This window comes from Ambystoma mexicanum, chromosome 3p (genome assembly GCF_040938575.1).
Source record: "Ambystoma mexicanum isolate Mex_15411 chromosome 3p, UKY_AmexF1_1, whole genome shotgun sequence".
Taxonomy (NCBI): Eukaryota; Metazoa; Chordata; class Amphibia; order Caudata; family Ambystomatidae; genus Ambystoma; species Ambystoma mexicanum.
Genome location: NC_090925.1, coordinates 913821034 through 913836363, shown reverse-complemented (window position 1 = coordinate 913836363; position 15330 = coordinate 913821034). Strand labels below are relative to the sequence as shown.

General features: G+C 46.5%; 1 protein-coding gene across 2 annotated transcripts in view; it reads left to right on the top strand.

The window, feature by feature from the left end:
* LOC138581103 (NFATC2-interacting protein-like) overlaps positions 1-15330 on the top strand; it is a 267438-nt gene that overhangs the window by 96338 nt on the left and 155770 nt on the right. For both annotated transcript variants that reach the window (XM_069652180.1, XM_069652178.1), the window contains exon 4: positions 13387-13510. In XM_069652180.1, the coding sequence (XP_069508281.1) occupies positions 13387-13510 (124 nt within the window). The remainder of the gene's footprint in view (positions 1-13386; positions 13511-15330) is intronic.

Below are 15330 nucleotides of genomic sequence, written 5' to 3'. Positions count from 1 at the left end.
TCCAGCTGGTGCACAATGGTCCCTCATAGCTCGGGGAGAGGTCTCCTTACCAGGTCCTCTCTTGGATCAGTTCTTGTAGACACAACCACTTTCAGATCGGCGATATAGAGCAGCAGCAATTCTTCTCTTCCAGCAGGGCTTCAAGGTCAAGCTTCAGTTTCAACTCCATTTCTCTTCAGCTTCTGAACGATTTCTAGCAGTGAGAGGCCCCCAGATTTACTAGTTGATCTCCCATTCATTCTGCTGGGTCACACTCAGGCGACCAATCACTCAGAAGGGCATTCAGCAGTCAGTCAGCCAATCAGGCGCACGGTGCATTCAGGCCATTCTTCTCCATCCAGACACTCATAACACTGAATGTGGATTTGGACAAGTACCACGCCATTCAACACTACACACTGCATACATTCCAGTTTTGGGCAGGACTGTCTCAGTCATTGTGTCAAACATCGGACATCCACAAGAAGTGTATATTTGTCACACACTGCATTCACCCAGGTCCCACCCACAGGTGTAACCACAACATACGGTCATTGGGAAGGCTCCAGCCAGTCTGGGTGGCACTTCCTCACACTACCATATATGGAACTTCCACCCAACAGCCAGTCAGGGGGAAGGGACAGAGTCAGGGCTTCCCGGGACTTCGGGAAGATCAAGGTAACTGGTGATGGAAGGCAAGAGGCCACGGGGCCATCTGGTTTACATCAGGAATCTACCGATTCCAATGACAGGGCCTGGGCATCCCAAAATGGAGGACGCTCAGGGCACCAGTCATTTCAGCACGGAGCTGCCACCAGCCCGTACCCTGCTCTGTGGCCATCCACAGGTGCCCAAAAACATACACTAGGGACATAGGGTTGTACCCCCACCCATGGGTGCCATAAGGGTATCCCATGCGTCTGTACACCAAGCCAAAAGAGAGAGCTGCACCGCCAGGAGTCCTACATGGACTCCTGTGCAGAAAACACGACAGAACACAAAAGCAGTAAAGGACAAGGATACTGAGGCCCTGTCCTTCCGATGCATTTCCAGCATCACACTTCCCTCTTGTAGTAGAAGGAACATAGACATTTTACACCTTCTCTCTTCTGTACTCACTCACGCATTCTGTAAGGCTTCCTCACAGCATAAAAAACAACCTGTGGCACCTCGACATGTGAGGGATCTTGGGTACACTACACGTCACATTAGGGATAGTGTTACAGTCATGCCCATGTTCCCTTTTCCAAAGATAGATGCAATACTCCGCTATTACCACTAAATGTCCGACTATATGCATAGCATCTCAATCTAAGCAGATACAACCATCAGAAATATAAGCAATAACTCTTTCACTTATTTTACGATGGCACAAAGCTAACTCAAGGTAAGTAAAACATATATACATTTTAAAGGAGCTATCAGAAACTTAAAGGTAGGTATCAACCTAAGACTGTTTTAGCATCTGTATAAAACAGACCAGTGAAAGCAAAACTCAATGTTACACTTTAAGAATGAATCAATGGTTAGGGGAAGCAAGACCCAGTATACACCCAACTTATACACCTATCCTCTGAAAGAAATAGTTAGGGAAGCGAACAGCATTACTTTTGGAAAATAGGCACAACCAATTCACAGGTGAGTAAATTAACCTTATATATGCTTTTCCGAATGGCACAACACACATTCAAGGTAAGTGAGAACTTTTATTACATGCTCCCTCTCGGAGTTAGTTACCAACTAACTCTTTCACAAGTAAGTACTTTTCAAGACAGAATCCTTGACTTATCCAGTCCTTCCCTAGTCTATTGCATGAGTTCACTGAGAGGCAGAAGAGGGACCTTAGTGGTCTAATTGCCAGTTGTAGGCAGGGTGAGATAGGGTCCTGTTGCAGTCAAACATCAGAGTTCCTGTGGAAGACTGTTCAAACAATTAAGTAGTTCACTTTAAAGTTAGTTAGGATCCATGGACTTCCACCAGTGGGCCTGGGTGAACTGGATGAGAGGACTCCCAATCACAGAAAACACCCCAAAAGCTTTACAAAATCACACAGGTTTAAGGAAAGAAAATAACCCAGCCAACACAGTACCTCGGCACATAAGAAGAGTTGCAGCAGGAAGGCTTCAGGATCTGCAGCCTAAAACCCATCAGTGGATTCCTTTGTCATGAAGACAGGACTTTGGAAGGGAATTTGAAGCAGAGATCAACGGAGAAGGCTCCAGGCAAGAGTTTCTTTGTGGCTGGATGCAGCTCTGTAGTTTTGCCACCCTTTTCCCACAAGAAGACTGAATATCGCTGGTCGGATACTCGTCATTTGCAAGGTCCAGCACTCTGATGAGCGGACTTTTAGGACTCAAATCGTGTCTTTGGGGTTAGAGCAGGATGCCGCCATCAAAGTTTCAGCTCAATTCGGAAGACCGTGCACCGCACAATGGCTGGAGTTCCCGGATTATTGGGATATTGCAGCCCGCAAGGTTGCAGCACGATGTGGGATGGCTCAAAATGTAGGTCTTCTTGAGTCTAGTGGATCTCACCAGGCTCTAAGTTGGGTTTGTCCGTTTCGGGATCCCTAGGTAGAGTGGAAGGAAGGGTTGCAGCAGGCTCCGGTTACATAGCAGGCTCTCCGGTCCAAGGAAATCACTACGGCCTTTGTTTCTTCATCTTCCTCTTCGGTTTCATTTCCAGTGGTCGACTTGTCAGTCAGCAGCTTTCAGGTTTTTTTCAGGAACTGCAACACAACCTCTGCATTCTGTACCTGCATTTTACATTTAACTGGGAGTTGTTCCCTTTCATACAAGGTGAAACACAAAGGGCTGCAGGGTTTTGGACTCCTCCCTCGTGTCCTGCCTTTCAAGACATTCTGGAGCATGGGCGGGGAATCCACAGGATTCCTGCCGAAGACAAAACAGCTACTGAGTTCATTCCCGCCCAGAATTGCAGGTGGAAGACCTCAGAAACAGCAAGCATACAAGAAATGACAAAAAAGGAGAAGCTCACCATTTTAGAAAAATGGTGGCCCTTCTGTGCATTACTGAGGCCGAATTAACAGCCTGCGTGTAATAGACTAAAAGTTATAAAGGTAAAAACCACTGCCACCAGCCATTCATGTAAAACTTGCAGTTGTAACACAATGTTATCAGGTGAGTATGAAAGGGGATACAATGTATCCCCCAGCACTCCACATAAGGTGGGGTGTGCTGGCTCGCTATATAAAATGTAAAGGGGTATGAAAATCCCTCTTTACTACTTGGGAACTGTAGTTCACCCAAGTACAAAATTAACGGGAGCCTAAAGGGGCAACCCAGCCTAAGCCCAAAAGTTGTATGGAACTGTAACTTCAACCATACACTATGGAGATACATAAAAAGGCACCCAAAAAAAGAGTAAAAGACTTGGTGAGAGAGGAAAGATTCCCTTTCACCTAGGGACAAGGTGAAATAGTTACCTAGTCAAAGCAAAAGGTTCTGGGGTTGACACAAGTCAGGAAGATTTATCATTGATATGAAAATGTTACCTTACAGAAGGATCGTCACCACCTTGGTATTCAGCCACCTCACAATCAACCCCCTACCAATCCAGCTATTAAAGGGGCTTCAGACGGGGCAGTGGTCGTGTTATGGGCACAACTGCAAAGGGCCCCTGTGCCCCTAAACAGTGACATACTGATTCAAGTTTGCTCCCATGTTTCCCCAGCAGGGGGTAGCATCTCACAATTCACCCACGCATGGGAGGGAATCACTTCAGACAAGTGGGTATTATCAACTGTGTACAAGGGGTACTCCTAGAGTTCCTCACTACCATCCACCGATTCAAAGAAGGTCACCAGAACACCAGCGAATTCTAGCAGACGAAATACAGTCTCTTCTGCAGAAAGGAGCAATAGAGCAGGTCCCGTCCCACAAGGTACACAAAGGTGTTTATTCAGCATGCTTCCTTGTCCCCAAAAAGGACTTAACTATGTGCAATGTATTAGACCTATATCCAGGAAACACATATGTCAGACCACAAAATGTTTTGTATGACAACACTTCAGGCTTCAAGAAATATTTCCACTCTTAAAACCGGGGGTTTACATGGCAACATTGGATATGAAAGATGCATACTTTCATATTTCAATGTTGCAAGCACACATTCAAATATGTTCATATTTCAATGGTGCAAGCACACACCTTGAAGTACTCCTAACCAGTTCAAGGTGCCTCCCTTCGGCATCATCTCAGTGCCAAGGTGCTCGCAGTTGCAGCAGCACACCTGCGTAGACGGTCAATTCCAGTGTAGCCTTATCTTGATGACTGGCTAATTACAGGAGAGGCACCTCGGGCGTGCCAACAAAACACCCAAGAAACAATCAACTTATTCTTCAAACTAGACTTCTCAATCAACAAGAAAAGATCAAGTCTCATGTCAAGTAAAACAGTTTGTGGGAGCCCGAATTCAGGCAGAATACCCCTTAGTATTCCCCTCCAAAGCGAGGGTACAAAACATGCTTTTCAAACTCCACATTATGTAGCCAGTCGTTGGAAAACTGTACGAAAGGCCATGCGCCTTCTCTGAATGATGGCTTTTTGCATTTATCTAGTACCTCACTCTTGGCTGTGCATGCGTCCTATGCAAGAGTGGCTGTCAAAACAATGGTCGCATGCAAGCAGTCATTGGGACGGTCCGGTGGTAATTTCGCAATCCCTCGTTCACTCTCTGCAGTTGTGGACAAAAGAGAACCTTTTAAAGGGAAAGTAGTTCACCACCCCCTCAGTAGACGCCACTCGCACCACAGACGCATCGCTATCTGGGTAGGGAGTGTATTTTCTCCATCACACTGCTCACAGCAGGTGGACACAGTCACTAGCAAACACACACATCTACCTTCTGGAACTGTTGGCAGTGTTCAGAGCACTTGAAACACCAGTTGCAAGGAAAAACAGTCATAATCCTAACAGACAACACTACAGCCATGTTCTTTGTAAACAAGCAGGGTGGAACACAGTCACCAGGTCTGGCCAAACTTGCACAGAACATATGGAATTGGGCACTGAAACACATGTTCCTCCTGTCACAACATGTTGCAGCGGAACACAACTGTCTAGCCCGATATGCTAAGCAGGGACTTAGAACTTCCATCAGAACACAACTGGGATTTGCATAGAGAAATCGTGCATGACATTTTTACAAATTGTGGTCAACCAGACATGGATCTGTTTACAACTCAAGACAACGCACAATGCCCAAACTACACGTCCAGGTATCCCCAAACAGGATCCATGGGGAACGCTCTGTGGATGAACTGGTCAGGGAGATTTGCAAACGCTTTTCCCCTAACACTGCTTCTGAACAAAATAATGACAAGATGTACCAGGAACAAGTCAAACTTATTCTAATAGCACCAATGTGGGTATGTTAACCATGGTTTTCACACCTGCTCAATATTTCCATTTACATACCAGTCAAACTTCCATGCACATACAACATGTTGTCCCAACATTGGGGGACAGCACTCCTCAGATACTGAAATGGCCCCTGAAGTTCTAGAGTTTGGTCACTTGAGCTTACCACAGAAATGTATGAACAATGGACATCCTCAAAAAAAGCATGCAAACCCAACATTGCCATTTCAACAAGTGGAACTGCTTTATTTGGTGTAGAACATGAAACATCAGTCCTATTGATTGTTCTCCATCTCCTTGCTCTACTTGTTGGATTCACAATATATTTTTAACTCCCTTAAAGTTCATCTAGCAGCACTTTTTACATACACCACCTCTCAGAGTAAAGTGTCTTAGTGGAAGATTCCAGTAGTAAGAAACTTTATGGAAGGGGTTAAAAGATTACAGCCACCAATTTAGAAAACCAACTCCTGGATGGGACTTAAATATTGTACTTACTAAACTCATGGGTCACCCTTTTGAGCCAATGCATAAAACCAGTCTCAAACCTCTCACTTGCAAGACTGCGTTTCGCATTGCCATTAAATCTATAAGAAGTGTTAGTACAAGCCCTCTCAGTTCAAGATCCTTTAGTTGCTATTCATAAAGACGAGGTGGTTTTAAGAACACATACACGTTTTTCTCCAAAATGTATCTCAAGGTTCCATGTTAACCAGTCTATAGAACTTCCAGATTTCTTTCAGAAACCTACTAATTGGGTAGAAAGAAGCCTCCATACATTAGATCTTAGGAGGACTGTAATGTATTACCTAGATAAAAATAAAGGCCATTAAGTAACAGATCAGTTCTTTGTTTCCATTGCTGCAGGAAGAGTCAGCCTTTTTAGAATGGATCGTCCAGTGCATTCAGATGTGTTATTCTCGATCTAAAAGAACTCTACCTTTCACACCCAGAGCACACTCAACTCGTGGCACAGGTGCTACTTTAGCTTTTGTCGCAAACGTTCCATTAGATGCGATTTGCAAAGCAGCTACTTGGAGTTCAATTCACATCTTCACACAACATGACAGTCAAGATATCCATTGTAAACAATATTTTCAAGGTGCACTATTGGTGTTGGGACATCTGTTTGCTGTTGTACCTTCAAACATCCTACCAGGTTCTACATGTATGTCTCCCTAGTCTATGAAAGCATGTGATTATAAGCAGATCCACAAGCCTCAGTAGGCATACATTACTTAATCGTATTTCTGATACTTGTAACTGCTTAGATTCAAATGCGCCCACCCTTCCCTCTTGGAGTTGAAGGCACATAGACATCTTACACCTTCCTTTTCTTCCATCTCTAGACTTGCGCATACACTTCATGCTCCCTCATGTCAAGAAACAAAACAATCTGAGGGACCTCAATGCATGAAGGACCCTGGGTACAGTACTCGTCACACTAGGGATAGTATTACAAACGCGCCAAGTCGACGTCCCTTTTCGAACTTGGAAAACAAGTCATGCAATACTCTGCACCTACCACTAGATGTTGGGCTATTCAAGCATGTGAATCTAAGCAGGTACAGGCATCAGAAATAGGAATACAGTAATTCATGTATGAGATATATATATATTTCTGAGGCTTGTGCAATCTGCTTAGATCACATGCTGTGCATAGGCCGACATCTAGTAGAAAATGCGAAGTATTACAGTTTGTTTTTCGAAACTCGAAAATGGGTGTCGACATAGGGCGTGCCAGTAATACTATCCCTAGTGTGATGTCCACTGTACCCATGATCCCTCACGCGTGTAGGACCCTCAGATTGTTTTTTTTCTGCCATACTCGTCGGAAGCATTGTTGGAGAGTTACCTGGTTTACAGCCATTTTGTCCTAATTCATCTAAAAATCCCTGTTCTTCCAATCCCACGTCGAAAGACCGAAGATCGACGCCGGTCCGAAGAACGAACAACCGTCGAGACTGCACGATGGAATTTGGGCCTCGGAAGGCCTCTGGCCTCGGCCCTGCAAGTAGGGAGAGTGGGGCTTGGACATAATCACACTCCCTTTATTTGCTATATACACTCGCCTGCTGCCATAAGGTGACATATGACGAGTACTCCATTTAAATTCTGCCCCAAGTGCAACCGCAAGTTTCCTTGGGTTGACGAGCATAACACCTGTAATCTCTGTTTGCCTAGGGATCACCCTGAAGCTAACTGCAGAGCGTGTAAGCTCTTTAAGGCTAAAACACTAAAGGACCGCTCCACTAAACGTTGGCCCATTACGCCAGGCAGCTCGAGGCCATGGAGGAGGTGGGTTCCTTCAGTGATGGCAGCAACGCTGCTGTTTCAGACGGCAAGGGCAGAGGGGCGTTGATAGACACCCAAGCGTGAGTCCCCAGCCTCGGAGTATTGTCCGGCGGGGCAGTTATGGGGACCACACCCGGCGACATGAGCGCTACCCACACTACTGCACCTAAGCACACTAACCCCAGCCAAGATTCGACATGTGTGTCGAGCGCTCGGAAGAAAGAGGCACATAGAGAGCGTTCCACAGAATCAGTGTCCTCTGGGCGTTCCAGGTCGAGATCGCCTCACGACACACGGCAACCGTCCACGATTGCCAAGGGTGCCTTGCTCCCCAAAGTCACAGAGGTATGGTCATCAGAAGATGAATCCGACCTCCACCCCCAAGCAGCACGCTTAGTCGGCTCCGGCAGCACTTTCCACGTCTGCATCCGAGTCTCGACACACAAACTCTAAAAACACGGCACCTAGCCAACACACCCCCGAATTTTGGCGCCAGACGTCGAAAGATTCAGAAAGAGTCAAACCATCAGGGAAACACTCCTCTAACCATGGTAAAGGGTTCAAACAGCAGAAAAAGTCTTCAGAGACGACATCTGCACCCCAGGTCCAGAAAGACAAACATAGGTCCTCAAATAAGGATAAATCTAAGGCCCCTGTCACTAAGCCTAAAGTTATCCCTCCCACTCTACAGGATATGGGAATAGGAGAGGAACCTCAGCAGGAGGTTGTCATCCCCAGTTCCAGGGAATGGAACTCTGACGACATCGACAGGGTGATGAGAAGAATGTCTTCTTTAGCTAATTTCTATGAAAAAAATCCTGATTATTTTCTGAGCTATCAGAGTACCCCTGACAACTCTACTCCTTCAGGATCCAAAGACCCTCAGCCTCCTAGTAAGAGACCTCGTAATGAAACTCCAGCTCAGGGCCTCATTTCTGACCCATTCTCTATTCAACCTTACCACCAGTATGCTGAAGACCCAGACATACAAATGCTGGACGCCCAAGCGGGGGTCGATTATTACGGAGACGTCGAGGACCAGGATGAGGACGTGGAAGACGAGGCAGAGGTCTATAATCTAGACTCACCTGTTAACAAAGAACCACCGGTCACTGACTCACCTGTGGATAATCAGCCTCCACTGAATGAGGTCTTAGCTAGAGCTGCAGAGCACTTTCACATAGAAACTCAAGGGGCTCAGGAAGAGGGACTTTGCAGAAGAGATCATGGGGGATAAGAAACCCATTGCCCAAGCCATACCAATTCTGAAGTCCATCCAACGCAGAATTGACCCTTCCCTCCTCACCCCTAATCTCACTAGGGCTGTGAACCCCAGAATTGAAAAATTGTTCAGGGCCACCCAGTCAGACCCACTTTATATAAGGGGCCATCTTAAGCCTGACTCGTTGGTAGTCACTACCACCAGGAAAAGAGCGGGGACACCTCTATCATCATCTGAAGCTCCCACAGACAAGGAGAGCAAGAGGATTTATGGGTTAGGAAGAAAAGTGGCCTCCACTTCCGCTTACCAGGCAAGAATCGCCAATACCACACTCTGCTGGCAAGCTATAATTGCCACCAGTGGGAGCAGGTAGCTCCTCATCGCCTCCGCACCTGAACCACTAAAGGGTCAGTTAGCCCAAATTGCGTCGGAGGGTAGATCGGTGTCCGGGTGCATTCTAAAGGCGACCTTTGACGCCGCAGATAATGCAGGCCGGCTCATCGCAGAGAGCACTGTCATAAAGAAACACGCTTGGCTCAGACAGTCGGGGTTTAAACCCGAGACCCAGGCTACTCTTATCGACATGCCGGTGGAACCGAATTTCTTGTTTGTCAAAGCAGTAGAGGAGGCACTCAAAACTGCCAAGGATGAATACGATACCCTAAAGGTCCCTGGGACAATTGACTAACAAACCCACGAACCAGAGAGGGAATAATAATAATTTTCGTCGTTCACGCGGACAAAATTCCCAGAGGGGTTCCAATTACTCACAGGGGCAGGGTACATTGTGGGGTAACAACCAACAAGGTACCCAAAGTTACGGTAGAGGTAACGAAAGGGGCCGCGGTAGAGAGAGAGGCAGCACAGGCGGAGGCGGTACACCTCCCAGCAAACAGTGACGCTCCGCTCAGGGTCCCTTCCCATGCATCCCCAGTTGGGGGGCGCATTTCCAACTTCACCCAAGCGTGGGAAGGGATCACCTCGGACAGATGGGTGTTGTCCACAGTGTCCGCGGGATACTGCATCGAACTGCTGGGGCGCCCGCGCAACCACCCTCCACGACAAAATATACACTCTTTGGACCACCAAAAGATCCTCCTCGAGGAAATCGTCAATCTTCTCGCAAAGGACGCGATAGAACTCGATTTGACAATGCACCCAGTATTAGACTTAAGCCCTGCAAACAAGTATGTCAAGCCCCAAAAATTGCGCATGACTACGCTGCAAGAGGTAATCCCCCTCCTAAAAAAGGGAGATTACATGGCAACATTGGACATGAAAGATGCCTATTTTCATATTTCCATGTTCCCAGTGCACAGAAGATTCTTGCGCTTCAAGGTGGACAGTCGGCACTACCAGTTCAAGGTGCTGCCCTTCGGTATAGCCTCGGCTCCAAGGGTATCCACCAAAGTACTGGCGTGGTGGCGGCACACCTATGCAGGGAGGCAATCCCAGTGTACCCTTAACTGGACGACTGGCTCATCACGGCGGAGACCCCAGTAATTTGCAGATCCAACATCCAAAGAACGATCGACCTCCTCTTCGAATTGGGTTTCTCAGTCGACGAGACAAAATCAAGCCTGGTGCCAAGCACCTCCAAACAGTTCCTAGGAGCTATCTTAAACACCCAAGAGGGGTTGGCCTTTCCATCAGAGGAAAGAATTCGGAACATACTACTGCAAATTCCTCACTATCAGTCCGGTCGCCAGAAAAGGGTGCGCAAAGCGATGTGTTTGCTAGGCATGATGGCGTCATGTATTTACCCGGTTCCCCCCGCGCGCCTGCGCATGCGACCCATGCAGGAATGGTTGGCGAAAAAGTGGTCTCAGGCAAGTGGTCAGCGGGACGATCTAGTGGTCGTTTCGCCCACACTAGTACAAAGTCTTCACTGGTGGACAAGAGAGAACCTGACAAAGGGGAAACCATTTTACGATCCAGAGATACAGGCGGTAGTCACTACGGACGCGTCCCTGTCAGGGTGGGGAGCACACCTCCTTCACCACACAGCTCAGGGTCTCTGGTCTCGCCAAGAATCACATCAATCTGCTAGAGCTTCTGGCAGTCTTCATTTTCGCTTCGGGCGTTTGAACCCCACCTGTCGAACCTGTCAGTGCAGATCCTAACAGACAGCACGACAGCAATGTTTTACATAAACAAACAGGGAGGGACTCGTTCGCCAAGTCTGTCCAAGCTTGCCCAGAAAATTTGGAAATGGGCACTCAGACGGAACATTTACCTGTCATCTCAACATATTCCAGGGGATCTCAATTCACTAGCAGACGCTTTGAGCAGAGACACCCCTCCCGGAAGAGCACGAATGGTGTCTACACGAAGAAGTTCTGGGAGACCTCTTCTCACAGTGGGGTTTCCCCACTATAGACCTATTCGCCACAAGCGAAAACAGACAATGCCCAGGATTTGCATCCAGGTTCCCCCAGCCAGACTCCATGGGGAACGCTCTATGGATGAACTGGTCGGGGATGTTTGCCTACGCTTTTCCACCAACCCCTCTGATGAGGAAGGTGGTCAACAAGATGCACAGGGAATCGATGACGCTCATCCTAATTGCTTCCATGTGGGCGAGACAACCATGGTTCCCGCACCTGCGCAAACTGGCAGTGTGCGAACCCATCAGACTCCCGTGCTGGCACAACCTACTATCCCAGCACGAAGGACAAACAGTGCATCCTCAACTCAGCTCGATGAACTTGGCAGCATGGCTCCTGAAGTCATAGTGTTTGGCCATCTCAATCTACCACAGATATGTATGGATATCCTAAAAGAATCAAGCAAACCAAACACAAGACGCTGTTACTTTGATAAATGGAAGAGATTCGTTATTTGGTGCCAGAATGAAGAAATCAACCCGGTTGATTGCACTCCTTCCAATATTGTCACCTACATGCTTCACCTGCTGGATGCAGGGTTGGTATTTAATTCACTCAAGGTACACCTGGCGCCGCTGTCAGCCTATACCACCTCCCATAACAAGGTGTCGTGGTGGAAAGTACCAGTGGTTAAAGCCTTTATGGAAGGGGTAAAGAGACCCCACCCTCCAATTTTCGAACCCACCACCAGGATGGGACCTTAATGTGGTGCTTGCTAAACTAACCTTTGAACCCATGCATAAAGCTAGTCTCAAACACCTGACCTATAAAACTGCCTTCTTAGTAGCCATTACATACATAAGAAGGGTCAGTGAAATTCAGGCTCTGTCAGTGCAGGATCCTTTCTTTACTGTTCATAAGGATAAACTGGTTCTACGAACTCACCCTAGGTTCTCACCTAAGTTCATTTCAAAATTCCATGTTAAAAAGTCCATTGAGCTACCGGCCTTCTTCCAAGAACCCAAGAGCTCTGCTGAGGTGAAACTGCACACACTAGATGTGCGAAGAGCGGGCCTCTACTACGTAGACAAGACCAGACCGCTAAGGAAGGCAGATCAACTGTTCGTCTCCGTAGCTACAGGCAGAGAAGAGATCGCGTCTCTAAGGGTGCCATCTCCAAATGGATAGTCAAATGTATCCAGCTGTGCTACTCCCTGTCAGAGAAAACTCTGCCTTTTATGCCAAGGGCCCACTCTACAAGAGGCACTGGGGCCACTCTGGCTTTCATTGCAAATGTACCCCTTGACACCATTTGCAAAGCAACTACATGGAGCTCTATTCACACCTTTACTCAGCACTACTGCATTGACACTCATTCCAAGACAGATACTCAAGTGGGACAAGCGGTTCTAAGACATTTATTTGCTCATGACCCTTCTCTCATCCAACCTCCTTCTTCTAACACTGCTCGCTAATCTATGCACAGCATGTGATCTAAGCAGATTCCACAAGCCTCAGAACGTATACATTACTCACCATAGTCGTATTTCTGATGCTTGTATCTGCTTAGATTCACATGCGCCCGCCCTTCCTCCCCTCTGAGAGAAGGCACATGGATGCTTGTAGTCTTATCTATCTTATCTGCTTGGATACTCTGTACTCACGCTACTCCTCATGCTACCTCATTATTAGAAAAAAATACAATCTGAGGGTCCTAAACGCGTGAGGGATCATGGGTACAGTGGACGTCACACTAGGGATAGTATTACTGGCACGCCCTATGTCGACGCCCATTTTTGAGTTTCGAAAAACAAACTGTAATAATCTGCAGCTTCCACTAGATGTCGGCCTATGCACAGCATGTGAATCTAAGCAGATACAAACATCAGAAATACGATTACGGTAAGTAATGTATCATATATATATATGCCTATAGTGACTGTACAAGCAAAACAAAAATACTTCTACAGCCTTTCAAATCCTGGTAGATATTCACATCTGCTTTATTTCATTCACAAGCAATACACTGTTGCAATCGGTACTACTGTATCCTGTCCCTGATATAATAAGGGGAGGGCTTGTGCGTTTTTTTCCATGGTTGTGCCTTGACAGAAGATCTGTACAATGTAAGGTACCCACGCTGAGAAAGTATTTTTAGCTAAATAACCTTTCTCGTCATCAGATGTGGACAGCGATGGATTTGGCCTCCTCCCACTGATTCAATCCCACCAGAACTCTGAGCAGTCGCCACTGTACGAGGTCACGGACTCTGAGGACGAGACTCAAATGGGAAGTGCTGTAGACAAGTATGTCAAGGGTGGGGCTGTTCTGTGTGCACGCTAATGAAATGTACGAAATGCTTGCTTTCCAGCCACTAGGTGCTTTGCCTCCCTCTCCCCTGTCATGATTCGATTTTGCGGGTTTGCTTTCTGCCACCTTTGTTTTCCTATAAATGCCTCATCTTTCCATGCTTCATTTAAGCCTGAGACCCACTCTTTTAAGGGATGCTCTTTAAAGTTGTCTTTTTCTAGAACTTTAAACCTTTCCTAAGCACTAACCATTTCTAAGACCGAAGCAATAAAGCTCAAGTTAAAGTGGTTTGCCCAGGCTTTCCGAATGCAGTCATTTTTGAAGTTGCAATAAGTACCCTGAGCTTTTGGAATCTGCAGATAGCAATTCAAACAGTTCCCACATGTCCTATGCCGCGAAAGCAACTTCAATAATGCTTAGTGTAATGTTATGCATGTAAAGAACTTGTTTGTGATAAACCTTTTTATTTTAAAATGTTTGTGCTTTCCTGTTGTCCCCCTCCAATAAAATAAATGAAGTAATCTGTAGTAATCACTTGACCTTTTCTAACCGAAAAAGATTACAAACGATACAAGACCAGGTATTGATAAACGGGTGGTCACACCTCCCTTTCCCGCCACCAACCCCACCATTTTGTTGAGCATTTCTTGGAAATGTTTCTTTTTTTCATTGAAGGGGCAGAGTGGGACAACGTTTAGCAGATAAATTAGATGCATATGCTTTGCATAAGGTAGCTCATCAAGTGGTTAGTCGAGAATGTAATAACTTTGACCAAATCAAAGGGATTTGCATTGCTGTACAGGGATCAAAATTAGGATTGGATAAGGAGGAGCTAAAAGCAGTTTATGGGTATCTAGCATTAGCCAATGACCAGGAGCTACCACTGGGGAACAAGGAGCTATTGCATAGCGTTCCGCAAATCTAGCCTCCACATAAGGTAAAAACATATTGTGTCCATTATTTATGAACCCCCTATTCTTTAAATATTTTTATAGATGTGTCATAATGTTTATTTATAGATTGTCCCAAGTGCACACAGTTAAATTTGCATAGGTGTGTTTGCTTGGCATCAGTCGACCTGAGGAGACAAAGGTAGCTCCTGGTAGCTGTTGGTGTCAAGCTAACAGGCTCTCCTTGTCTACAACCAGGAGCAAAAGAGTTTCCAGCTCCCCTCAGTTTTGAACCCTGCAGTAGAGGCCAGGTTGCTGTGGATGCTACACGGGATTAGAGCTGCGAGTAAATGCCATTCAGCCCTTGTTGTTGGCTATAAAAGACCAGGAAGCAATGGAAAGTGGTCAACTTTATTGGCACTTCTGTTGCGATTTGGGAATGACAGCCTGACTGTCTAGCGCTATGGTTACCAGTGCTTGTGCTCCCTCAGGCTTCACTCTCCCCCGCCCTTTGAAGTTTGTTTCCAACCACTGCTGATACTACCTTCAGGTTTTTCTTAAATTTTGCGGTCTGTACCAACCCGGATACAGGTACAGCCTTGTCAGGTTGTGGGTTAGATCTGGGTAATTAAGGTCAAATTCCAACAGTGGTTCCCAGATCAATTGTAACTGGTGGAATTTACCCTCTTTTGCCACAGTCACTTTTTCAGCCACCAGCATGTCGCAGACCTTAATCAACCATAGGACCGAGTCCGGGCCTTCCTCTGATTTCCATCGTTGCGCAATGGTGTTGCGGGCCGCCAGTAACAATTGTGTTATCAATTTGGCACGTGTCCCGGTCTTCGGGTATGTATCTTCGAGTGGGACACCGAGAAGTAGGATCTTTGGACAGACAGGGAGCTTAGTGTCTGTAATCGTCGCTACAT